We start from the raw sequence: 12,500 nt of genomic DNA on the forward strand, positions 1-12,500 counted from the left end.
TATATTTAAATCATCTCCGTTCTAGCATCTTGCGGCCCAGGGTTGTGGGCGAAAGCTTTGGTAGTTTAGGGCCTCACTTGTGTAATTGTGTCCATGCCGCACTTGAGGAAGGAGGTGAAGACTTGAGAGGGAGTTACAGAAAAGATTAACGGGGATGGTTCGAGGGGCGAGGGGTTGCGGTTCTGTGGTTAGGTTGGGACTGTTCCTCGAGCAGAGGTTGAGAGGAGATTTGAGGGAGGTGTTCAAAATCATGAAGGGCCTGGACAGAGTCGATAGAAGGGGTCAAGAACCAGAGGGACGCAGGTTTAATGTTTGGACGTCTCGTGAGTCCCGGCTCCTGTTGTTGATTCTCGTTTATTTGCGCGCGGGATCTTTCTGTGCTCTCACGCAACATTTCTGTCTCGGGTCACATTGCCAGGGCCGGACCCGGAAGGCAATTGGAACATATTCGCGGACGAGAAGACCCGGCTGGAGTCATTCCACACCTGGCCACCAGATGTCAGCGCAAGCCCGGCAGAGCTCGCGGAGGCTGGGTTTTTCTATCAAGGTTAGTCCAGGCTGATTGGCACAACCGAGTGTCAAGGTGGCAACTTGGGGCAGGCCTGAAGCTATAGGGAGAGAGAGAGACTGGCATTTCTATAGCACCTGTCACAACCTCCGGGTGCCCCTGGACTGCCGTTGCCACTGTTGTCGTGTAGGAAACGCGGCAGCCAATTTGCGCACAGCAAGATCCCACAAGACGGCCAGGCGATAATGACCGGATCGTTACTTTTGTGATGTTGCTTGAGGGGGCGTAAATGTTGGCCCGAGGGCACTGGGAAGAGCTCCGCTGCCCTTCTTCAAAACAGCGGCTGTGGGACCTTTGACATGCATCTGAGGGGACGTGGATGTGGGGTTAGGTCTCACCTGAAAGACGGCACCTCCTACAGTGCCGCACTCCCTCGGTACTGCGCTGCGTCTTGAGCTGGGATTTTTGTGGGCCCTGGTGTGTGGGGGGTGGGGGGAGTGGTGGTGGTGGGGTGGGGGGGGTGCGGTGGTGGTGGGGTGGGGGGGCTGCTGGTGGGGGGGTGGTGGTGTGGGGGGGGGACTTGGACCCCACAATGTTCTGATGCAGAGGTGAGCAACAGCTGCCAACCTTATCCTGAGACTGTGTCCCAGCTCCCCCTCCGACCCCACACCGCTAATTCGAGACTCTGCAGCCAGGGAGGAAGTGGCTTATCGACACTGACCCCATCAAAGCCTCCGAGAATGCTCCAAGTTTCGACTGGAACATTAGAGGGCTTGTTAAATCAAAATCTCAGGGATTCAGTTAAACAAACCCACCTCCCATTCAGACAGAAACTCGTTCCTCTCGGGTGACTGTTTTGTCAAAGAAGCAGAGGGTAGACGAGACCATCCGAAAATTCTAGCCCTCCCTCCCCAGTGGGATCCCCCCCACCCCTGTAGCCCTCCATTTTAGAACCCCATTCTTTGTTGGTTGCCTCCAACCTTCCCTTCAGGATAAAAGGGGTCAAATTAACCAGGTAGTCTTCGAACACATCAGTTCAACAAGTCAAGGTGATGTTTCCGATTGGAGTCATTCAGTGAAGGTTCCCTGGGAGGAGGGGGTTATCCTGTGATGAGAGGCTGAGTGTATTGGGTTTATATCCTCTGGAGTTCAGAAGGATGAGAGGCGATCTCGTTGAAACACACAAGAACTCTGAAGGGGTTTGGCCGGGGTGGACCCTGAGAGACTGTTTCCGCTGGTCAGGGGGAATCTAAAACACGGGGGCACAGTCTCAAGATAAGGGGGCCAATCATGTAGGACTGAGATGAGGAGAAATTTCTTCACTCGAAGGGCTGTGAATGTTTGGGATTCTCCACCCCAGAGGGTTGTGGACGCCCCATTATTGAATATATTTAAGGCTGGGACAGACAGATTTTTTGGTCTCTCCGGGAGTGAAGGGATATGGGGAGGGGGCAGGGAAGTGGAGTTGAAGCCCAAGATCAACCCTGATCGTATTGAATGGCGGAGCAGGATTGACAGGCCATCTGGTCTACCCCTCCTCCTATTCCTTGCGCGTCCCTCCTCGGCCCTACATGACCTCGGGAGTGTGCGCCGGGATATCAAGCCGACTGGGTTTTTCTTCCACCCGTCGGATTGGCCGACCCTGAGGTCTCCGTGTTAGCAGAGGCCCAAGTCCTGATGGCGGCATCGACCCTGTCCCAACCGCTCTGCACCCGGGCCTACCTTCAATGCCAAAGAGAGATCGTGGCGGTGGAGGGGCATGAGCCAGGATTCCGGCCCGTGACGCGGGGCCTCCCGATCTTGTGGGTAGATTACCATCTCAAACCTCTTTCTTTGAATTCCTAGGTCTTGCTGACCATATTCAGTGTTTCTGCTGTGGAATTCAGCTATCGAAATGGGAGGAAGGAGATAATGCATGGACAGAGCATAAGAGACACTCCTCGGAGTAAGGATATGTATAAAGCTGTGTTTATTCATGCTGCAACACTAAGTGGGGTCGGGGGGGTGGGGAGACACTACTCGCGCTTGCACGGAAGAGTGTCAATCACAGAGAATTCGAGACGCTGGTGTCTCATCATTCATTTCATCAATCGCCATTTGTCAGGCAGCCTCAATGAAACTTTGAGATGCAAACTGAAACCTGGTATTGAGGAGTAAAGTGAAACAGAATCACTTTAGGATTAACCATGTCCCAAATGTTCAATTCATTTGCCAACCTTGTTAAAACTCTTATCAGAAATGCATTGAGGAATTGATTTTAGAACAGAACTTTTTTTTGCAGAACGACGTTGAGAAACATTGAAATGTATGGGCCTACTCCGTTTTGTATTATTCATTAATGTTTAGTACTTTCCACAAATAGGTGCTTGATGGCTGGCATGGACACAATGGGCCAAAGGGCCTGTCTCTGTGCTGTATATCTCCATGACTCTATGACAAATGAATGCATTTGCTAGCAGCGGGGGAGGTAAAGCTGCATTGATATTGTGACTGACCTAGTGTTCCAGCATTAGCCTGGGGGACCTGGATTCAAATCCCACCAAAGCAGATGGTGAAATTTGAATTCAATAAAGAATCTGAAATTAATGACCATGAAGCCATTGTTGTAAAAGCTCATCTGGTTCACCAATGTCCTCCTGCTATCCTTACCTGGTCTGGCCTACATGTGACTCCAGACCCACAGCAATGTGGTTAACTCTTAACTGCCCCTCTGAAATGACCTAGCAAGCCCACTCAGTTCAAGGGCAATAGGGATGGGCAATAAATGCTGGCCTAGCCAGTGATGATTACATCCCATGAGTGGGTATAATTTTTAAAGAGGATGCTAACGTATAAGATCCTGAGGGGATTTGACCAGGTGGAAGCTGAGAGGTGTTTCCCCTGATGGGGGAGTCTAGAACTAGGGGACACCATTTAAGTATAAAAGGTCTCCCATTTAAGATGGAGATGAGGAGAAATTATTTTCTTTCCGAGGGTAGTTAGTCTGTGGAATTCTCTTCCCCAGCGAGCAGTGGAGGCTGGGTCACTGAATATATTCAAGGCTGAATCAGACAGATTTTTCATTGACAAACGTAGAAACAGAAAAATAGGAGCAGGAGTAGGCCATTCAGCCCTTCGAGACTCCTCCACCATTCACTACGATCATGGCTGATCCTCTACCTCAACACTGTACTCCCGCTCTCTCCCCATATCCCTTGATACCTTTAGAGATATATTTCCCTCTTAAATATATTCAGTGTCTTGAGCCTCCACAGCCTCCTGTGGTAGAGAATTCCATTGGTTCACCACCCTCTGAGTGAAGATGTTTCTCCTCATCTCAGTCCTAAATGGCCGACCCCACATCCTGAGACTGTGACCCCTTGTTCTAGACCCCCCAGCCAGAGGAAACATCACCCCTGCATCCAGTCTGTCTGGCCCTGTCAGAATTTTATATGTTTCAACGAGATCCCCGCTCATGCTTCTAAACTCCAGTGAATACAGGTCTAGTCGGCCCAATATCTCCTCATACGACAATCCTGCCAACCCAGGAATCAGTCTGGTGAACCTTCGCTGCACTCTCTCTAAGGCAAGTATATCCTTTCCTTTCTTAGCTAAGGGAGTCAAGGGTTATGGGGGGTGCAGGGGAGCTGGCAGGAAAGTGGAGTTGAGGCCACAGTCAGACGATCAGCCATGATCTCATCGAATGGGGGAGCCAGTATGAGGGGCTGAATGGCCTACCTCATGTCCTTGTGGCTCCCCTGGGGAGTGCCTGTTCACTCTTTATAGCTCTTGCACTTGCGGCAGGGGTCTTTATTCACCACGGTTGCTCTGCATTCAAACAATAAATAGAAAATGTACACTTAAAACCAACTTAGGGCTTGAGGCAATGACTCTGGGGGTTAGAAGCTTCATTGCTGATGAGGTGGAGCTGCGCAGGAGCTGGGATTGGTGTGATGTCGATGACCCTGTGGCCAATCGGAGCATCCGCCTTGAGGAGAGGCGGCCATGTCTTATACAGAGCTCGGAATTATTTACTTGCAATGAAACCTCAAGCGACTGAGAAACCCCAGGTGAGCCAAACTCAACGCCGTTCTGATTTTGTGTTCCAGATGCCCATTTCTTCTCAGGAGAGAGCAGGCAGGTGCCAGAGATGTGGAGGGAGAGCAGCTTAAGGAATTACCCTTCACTACACCGGTAACGTAGGCATTTCCCTTGTCCCCGTGCTATGATACGGCAGGTGGTATTTACTAGGCTGACCAAATCCACAAGGGAAACTTGGCCAAGCTATCACAACTGTTTTGCAATTCGTATTTATTACAAGAGGGCTTGTGCACCGAATTCAGAAGTAATGAGTCGACTAACATCTTTAGAGATTTTAAAAATTAAAAATGAAAAAAAAAAATTAAAACTAAAAAAAAGTAAAATATTTATTAACAAAAGAAAGGAATAAAACACATGCATAAGATTATAGTTATATAGTTGCTTCATGTTATAACAATTCCCAAAATTCCTAATTAACCAGACTCCCAACTATACACCCCCTTTAAGGCAACATCCCGGAATAGATTTTAAATTTAAATAGGCAACCCAGCAAGGTTACCACAGCACCCACTCGACAGTGGGATTCCAAAGGCTTTTAACACAAGTTTGATTACTCGAGCAGCAGACTTCTGCTGTGCGGCTAGAGGCATTTCCCCAAGTCGGTTTCACATGGTGTATCTTTCAGCTCCCACATGGCCACCCCCACAACAGCCTTCCATCCTTCTTTAAATATATTTCTCCTTCCGTGATTTGTAAACCCCATTGTTCTCCCATGTCTTTGGAATTTACTTTCTCCATAATATAAAAATCTTTTATGTTGTCATTATGGTCAGCACTTTTGGGAAAAATCAATGTAATAACCTTGCCCTCTTTATCTGGCCAATTGTTAAAAACTTTATTATTTTTCTTTGAAAACCCAACAACATCTCCCCTAATCTAAAAATGCAAATTCCCCTTTACTTGGCTCAGCCATTAGTATTTCAAATGCCTTTTTACACCTAGCTCTTTTGATAATTTAAACAGTCTATATGTCTCTAATTTAATTAAACCAGCTACACACAGAATTGCATACACATGCACATACACGCAGAAGCCTACTTTACAATATCCCGCAAAAATACTATGAGAAATGTCCTGAAGAGATATTCATGTCTATAATGTTATTGGAAATTAGTCTTAAATTGGAATTGTAGTAGGGTCTGTGTCTATGTGTGTGTTTATGTGTGTGTCTATGTGTGTGTCTATGTTTGTGTGTGTGTGTGTGTGTGTGTGTGTGTGTGTGTGTGTGTGTGTGCATGTGTCTCAATTGGATTAAAGACAGCTAATCTGGATGCTTTGATGTGTAGTAGTTTTAAGATGTTAATTAGCTAAACATAAGGAGAAGGTAAAGTGTGAATTTACATTTGTTGAATAAACCATTCAAAAGCATGGGTAAACTCTTGCACCTATTTGGGAGACACCAAGCAATGTGTTTATATAACTGATCAAATTAGTGGAATGAAAATGTTATTGTTAGAAGATGTGACGTTTAGAGCCTAGGATTCGGTGGAAAAAGTGCATTCAAAGGAGTTTGTGTGTGTAGATCAGAGGCATTTAAGATCTAACCAGCCAGTAAGCCCTACAACTATGTCTGCAAAGGAACCAAATTGCAAGGGACCTCATTTTGAATTTGTAAGATCAAATGTGCTTTGCCTGGTGTCTGTTTAAAGTCAATAGGTTATTGTTGCCTTGGTGAAGATTTACCTGGGAGTGATTAATTTGGGGATTTGTTGAAAAGTTATTATGGTAGTAATTTGTAGACATGTGCATGTGTTTTGTTATTAAATTAATAAATGTTTAATTTAGTTTTATATAAAAATCTCTTGAGGCTCGGTGGTCTTATTCCTGAATTCAGAGCTGCATCTCAAACATACCGATTGAAAATATAGGTTATGACAGTTGTTCAAGTTTCCCTCTGGGGTTTAAACAACTCAGCCTTTACCAACTGCTGTGTCATAAAAAAAAATGATAGTTTTATCACACCAACAGGAATTACTTCTCATAGGGATTTGTGAGAGCAAATGCTGATAACCCCCATTGTTTCATCCTGTATTCATGTTAGACCCACAGAAATGGGGGGGTCACCAGGCTTGCGTGTGATCCCGAACCCACTCAGCCTTTGTCAAATTCGATCCCAGGACGTGCGACGGTCAACAAGGCCGACATTCGTTTCCCGCCCGCGGGCGGAACTCGCTGGGCCATTGTGCTGACAGGAGTCACGTGTGAGACCAGGACTTGCATTGATATAGCACCCGCCACAACCTCAGACTGTCCCCAAAGTGCTCGCAGTCAAAAGTTATAATACAGGAAACCCGGCAACCAATTTGCGTCAGCAAGACCCCCACAGCCAGCAACGAGATAATGACCAGTTGTAGCGGTGTCGGTGGGCAAAGACACCAGGACGACAGGGAGAACTCCCCTGCTCTTCTTCCAGTGGTGCCTGGAAGGTCGTTCCCCCCCTCCCCCACCCACTCCCCACAACACGAGAGGAATTTCAGTTCGACACCTCACGTGAGGGGGCAACACCCCAGGCAATGTCAGCCCAGATTTTCTGCTTCGGGTTCGGGAATGGTTGAAACAGGATAGCACGAGTGCTACCCACAGAGCCATGCCTGACCCCAGGCCTGGGCAGGTAAGGGTGCCAAGTTTCCATCACTGGAGGACGTTAGTGAGACACAACCCAACGGTTACAAGTAGGGTTGAGGTGGGGGATCAGCCATGATCTTGTGGAGAAGGCTCAAGGGCCTATGACTTAAGGTTATTCAGTACGGCCTGAAACCTTGCCTCACAGCGCCATCTGGAGGGCTTCACCTTCTTGTCCGGAAGTGTAATCGAGTCAAGGATTCATTGAGCTCTGTGAGTTGAGAATTTTCTTTTTTTTTAATAGAATGAGGAACCCGGGGAGACCGAAGATTCTGTCGGCGGAGGTAAGTTTATTGACCGGCGGTAATAAAAACGATAACGGTTGCCAACAGTTCACCCACCGGGGATCAGTGGTGAATTTTTCTCATAGCCTAGTTTTCGAATGACAAGTATCAATCAACCAATTAAAAGGCAGTGCCTCCACATCATGGGGCGAGGCAGTCTTTCAGCCTCAAGTAGATTGTTGTTTGAAGCTTGTGCTTGTTTTCCCATGGATTAAAGAGAAGAAATTCTTAACAAACAGCCACTTGGTGCGACAAACCTTGAACCTTGCTGAAAAGAGAACATGTTGCTGAAGCTTTACATCTCACACTTATCAGGACAAACACAAGAATACCAAATTTCAAACAATCACAGCAGTTTATACTTTAAGAGAAAAGGGCGCTGATTGGCTGGCAAGTCGACTCTGATTGGCTGAAGTGTTGCCATGGGCAGAGCAACGGGGAATTAAAGGCTCCGTAAGCTCCCAGGTAATTCAAAAAAAAGCTGCAAGCTTGACCATGTTCCTTTTATTTGCAGAGAATCGATCCCTATATCCCTTTTCTTATATAGTATAAATTGTTGTGATCTTTTGAAATTTGGCATTCTTGCATTTGTCCTGATGAGTTCCAGACAAAAAGCTTCAAGATGCACTGAAGGGATTCATCAAGGCTCCTTTAACAGCACCTTCCAAGCCCTTGACCTCTACCGTCTAGAAGGGCAAGGGCAGCAGACACATGGGGAACACCACCACCTGGAAGTTCCCCTCCAACCCACTCACCACCCTGACTTGGAAATATATCGGCCGTTCCTTCACTGTCGCTGGGTCAAAATCCTGGAACTCCCTCCCTAACAGCACTGTGGGTGTACCTACACCACATGGACTGCAGCGGTTCAAGAAGGCAGCTCACCACCACCTTCTCAAGGGGCAATTAGGAATGGGCAGTAAATGCTGGGCCCAGCCAGCGACGCCCACATCCCCGTGAATGCGCTTTAAAAAAACATTCCCACTCCCTAAACGTCTCCTCCTTTAAGTTGCATCTTACATCCCATCTCTTTGACCAAGCACTTGGTCACCTGAGTCAAGGGTCAACCACATGGGCTGTGGGTCTGGAGTCACATGTAGGCCAGACCGGGTAAGGACAGCAGATTTCCTTCCCTGAAGGGACATTAGTGACCCAGATGGGGTTTTTACGACAATCGGTGATTGTTTCAAGGTCACCATCACTGAGATGGGTGTTCTTGCACTTTCTTTAGAGCCACTCTCACATCATGAGTGACCCCCGCCAACGATCGCCGGTGCGACACGACTCGACATGTCTTCCCCTCCCTGCTACCTCCCCCCCCACCTCACAACCCACCCCACAGCCGTGTGCTCTTGTGGCCGAGTCGAAACGACACAGGGAGGGGGGATAAACAAAAAACCCCTCCAGGATATGTGGACCCCATCAAATGGTTTCATCGTCCCCAAATCTTCAATCGGGTCAATATCCTCATCCAAGTGCAGCAGCTCCCAATCTCACGCGAGTCCATATCCCCGGCATTACAACGGTGGCTGCACTCCAGAAGTATTTTGCTTGGATGGGAGGCGCAGTGGGATGTTCGGAGGCTGGGAAGGGCGCTATAGGAATGCAAACCTTTCCCTCGTAACTCAGCGCTTTGCGTTTCTTTTCTCTCATTGCTTCTTCCAAGATGTCGTTATATTTGAGGACTCTGGGTCTATACTCGATGGAGTTTAGAAGGATGAGGGGGAATCTGATTGAAACTTACAGAATACTGAAAGGCCTGGATAGAGTGGACATGGGGAAGATGTTTCCATTAGTAGGAGAGACTAGGACCCGAGGGCACAGCCTCAGAGTAAAGGGAAGACCTTTTAGAACAGAGATGAGGAGAAACTTCTTTAGCCAGAGAGTGGAGAATCTATGGAATTCATTGCCACAGAAGGCTGTGGAGGCCAGGTCATTGAATGTATTTAAGACGGAGATAGATAGGTTCTTGATTGGTAAGGGGATCAAAGGTTACGGGGAGAAGGCGGGAGAATGGGGTTGAGAAACTTATCAGCAATGATTGAATGGTGGAGCAGACTCGATGGGCCGAATGGCCTAATTCCTGCCCCTATGTCTTATGGTTTTATATTTGTTTTGCAGAGACACCATCCAATGAGGATAGCTGGGCTCGAACAGCAGGAATGATGAGGAGACGTTTAAGGAAACTCTACAGCTCCTCCGCCTTCAGCACCGTCTCCTTCAACGACTGCCTGTCATTCGACCTCCGCAGGGTCTACGCGGAGCTGCACCTGGTCCTGAAGAGCGTCAGGGACAGGCCGCTGCAGCGGGTCACCCTGGCCGAGTTTCTCCGCGACCTGGACCGGGTGACCGTGCTGGAGGGTGAGGCGGGCAGTGGCAAGTCGGCCCTCCTGAGGAAGGTGGCCACCCTCTGGGGGTCCGGACGCTGCCCCCTCCTGGCCCGCTTCCAGCTGGTCCTGCTCCTGTCCCTGCGCTCGCTCGGGCCGGGCCAGAGCGTGGCCGCAGCTGTCCGGGGCCAGTTGCTGGGGGAGGACGCGGAGCTGAGCGACGGCGCCCTGAGGGAGCTCGTCCGCCGCGCCAGGAGCCGGGTACTCCTCCTGCTGGACGACTATGGCGAGGCCGACTCTGGGGCCCCCCAGTTCATCGAGGAGGAGCTGATCCGCAGGAACCACCTGAGCGGGGCCACGGTCGTGGTTGGGCTGCGGACGAACAGGACCGCCAGCGTCAGGCAGTACGCCAACGCCGTGGTCTCCATCGCGGAGTTCCCGCTCTACGGCTCCATCCACATCTTGAAGACCCTCTTCTCACATGACCCGCCCCGCCTGCGGAGACTCATCCACAACCTGGGCTGGTCCAAGACGTTGCAAGGCACCTTGAAGACCCCGGCCTTCGCCCTCGCCGTTTGCCAGCTGTGGGTGCAGCGCCCGCTGGAGGCGTCACTGCACGGTCTCGCCCTGTTCCAAGCCTTCCTGCGCTACAGCCTCCGGACGGGCCGCCGGGGGGAGAGGGCGCAGGCCAGCTGGGCGGCCTGCGGCCGGTTGGCGCTGACCGGGGTCTTCGGGTCGCGCTTTGAGTTCGCCGGCGAGGATCTCGCTCTGGCCGGGGTGGAGGAAGAGGAGGCCCTGAGGCTGGGCCTGTTGACCAAGTTCACCGCCCAGCGCCTGAAGCCCGTCTACAGGTTCTTCCACGCCTCCTTCCAGGAGTTCCTGGCGGGCAGCTGGTTGGGCGAGCTGCTGGGGTCAGAGGGCGCCGCCTTGCGCCAAGAGGGGCTCAGCTACCTGCGCCGCATCAACACCTTCCTCCTTGTGTTCACGCGGTACTACTACCTCCTGCTCTACACCGCGGGCTCATCGACTGGGGCAGCCTCGCACGTGGTCTCCCACCTGCTAGCGATGACCCGGGTGCCCTCCTCCTTCGACAGCCAGGCCGACCCCAGTCCGTGCGTGCAGCAACACCCCGACCTAGAGTTGGTGCAAGAATTCCTCATCCAGATCCCCTACCTGATGGAGCCCGAGGACGTGGCGGACCTGGTGACTAAGCGGGTCCTGGCGTTCGCCGTACGGAGCGCGGCCGACAGACGGGGCCTTGCCGCGATCGCCCCCGTCATCCTGAAGTTCCTGGGTGGGAGGCCCCTGCAACTGACAACGTCGGACGTTACCCAGGACAGCGTGGTGGAATTCCTAAAGCTGCACCCGGAGACCCTGCCTGTTCTCAGCCACCTCCAGATCTCAGTATTCGGGAAGCAGACGGTCAACATGCCCAGTTACCCCAAAATGGCGGAGTGCATGAGTAACTTCGGGGTGCCGAAAGTGGAGGAAGATTACTTGACTGCCTTCCAGCCCTTAAAACAGCTGATGGAGAGAAATGAGGCAAAATCGGAAGAAATCAGAAACTTCTCCTCCATGATCGTTCGATCCATCCCTGATTCTTTCATGAAGGCCTTTGTTTCTGTCCCGGACTGCTACAAGACTCCAAAACTCAAGCTCTGCATACACAACGTTGATACCTTGCAAGAGGATGACTCAAAGCATCTATTAACCCTCTGCTCCCTTTCCAACTGCATTGAGCTCACCCTCTCGCACAGTCAAGGGGTCCTGGCACAGATGGGACCAGCCATCGCGCTGTACAGGGACCGGTTCAAGGCACTAGACCTAAACAGAAACAAGTTCAGCCTAGAAGACCAGGCCCTGATCACCTCAATGACCATGGTGGAGTCCCTGGAACTGACCTTCACCGATGACCAACTTCCAGGTACCCGCCAGAGCCACCTGCGTTTATCTAGCGCCTAGGATGCAGTGGAGCATGCCCGGGGTGCTTCGCCGGGGTGGGGGCTGGGGGTGATTCTCAAACGAAACCCGGCAACCGAGCTGTGCGAGGAGAAGTTACGCAGAAGCGCAATCCTGCGGGAGCTGGAAATCTGAAACAAGCACCGAAAATGCTAGGGAAATCTCGGCAGGGCTGGCAGCTTCCCTGGAGAGAAGGAGAGACGACCGGATTCCGCCTGCCTGCCCGGGTTAACGGACTCCAGGCTGGGGCTGCACCTCGACCCATGGCAAGTCCCAACCATGACAGGGCCGGAAAATCCCAGCCAGGGTTAACGTGAATGAGGGTGTGTGTGTGTAAATGTGTGTGAGTGTGTGAGAGTGTTGTGTGTGTGAGAGTGAGTGTGTGTGTGTGTGTGTTTGTGAGTGTGTGTGTGAGTGTGTGTGTGTCTGTGTGAGTGTGTGCGTGTGTGAGCGTGTGAGTGTGTGTTGTGTGTGTGTGAGTGTGTGTGTAAATGTGTGTGTGTAAGTGTGTGTGTGTGTGTAAATGTGTGTGAGTGTGTGTGCGTAAATGTGTGTGAGTGTGTAAATGTGTGTGTGTGTAAATGTGTGTGTGTGTGTGTGTGTGAGTATGGTGTAAATGTGTGTGAGCATGTGTGTGTAAATGTGTGTGAGTGTGTAAATGTGTGTGTATGAGTGTGTGTTTGTAAGTGTGTGTGTGTGAGTGTGTGTGTAAATGTGTGT

General features: G+C 50.4%; 1 protein-coding gene across 1 annotated transcript in view; it reads left to right on the forward strand.

Annotated features, from left to right (window-relative positions):
* Window positions 1–12,500, forward strand: part of LOC121272388 (baculoviral IAP repeat-containing protein 1-like) — a 57,066-nt gene that overhangs the window by 19,114 nt on the left and 25,452 nt on the right. Inside the window, exons 6-10 of the mRNA XM_041179055.1 lie at window positions 419–547; window positions 2,354–2,453; window positions 4,597–4,681; window positions 7,455–7,494; window positions 9,616–11,745. Of these exons, the coding sequence (XP_041034989.1) occupies window positions 419–547; window positions 2,354–2,453; window positions 4,597–4,681; window positions 7,455–7,494; window positions 9,616–11,745 (2,484 nt within the window). The remainder of the gene's footprint in view (window positions 1–418; window positions 548–2,353; window positions 2,454–4,596; window positions 4,682–7,454; window positions 7,495–9,615; window positions 11,746–12,500) is intronic.

The sequence above is a fragment of the Carcharodon carcharias genome, chromosome 33 (assembly GCF_017639515.1).
Source record: "Carcharodon carcharias isolate sCarCar2 chromosome 33, sCarCar2.pri, whole genome shotgun sequence".
Classification (NCBI taxonomy): domain Eukaryota; kingdom Metazoa; phylum Chordata; class Chondrichthyes; order Lamniformes; family Lamnidae; genus Carcharodon; species Carcharodon carcharias.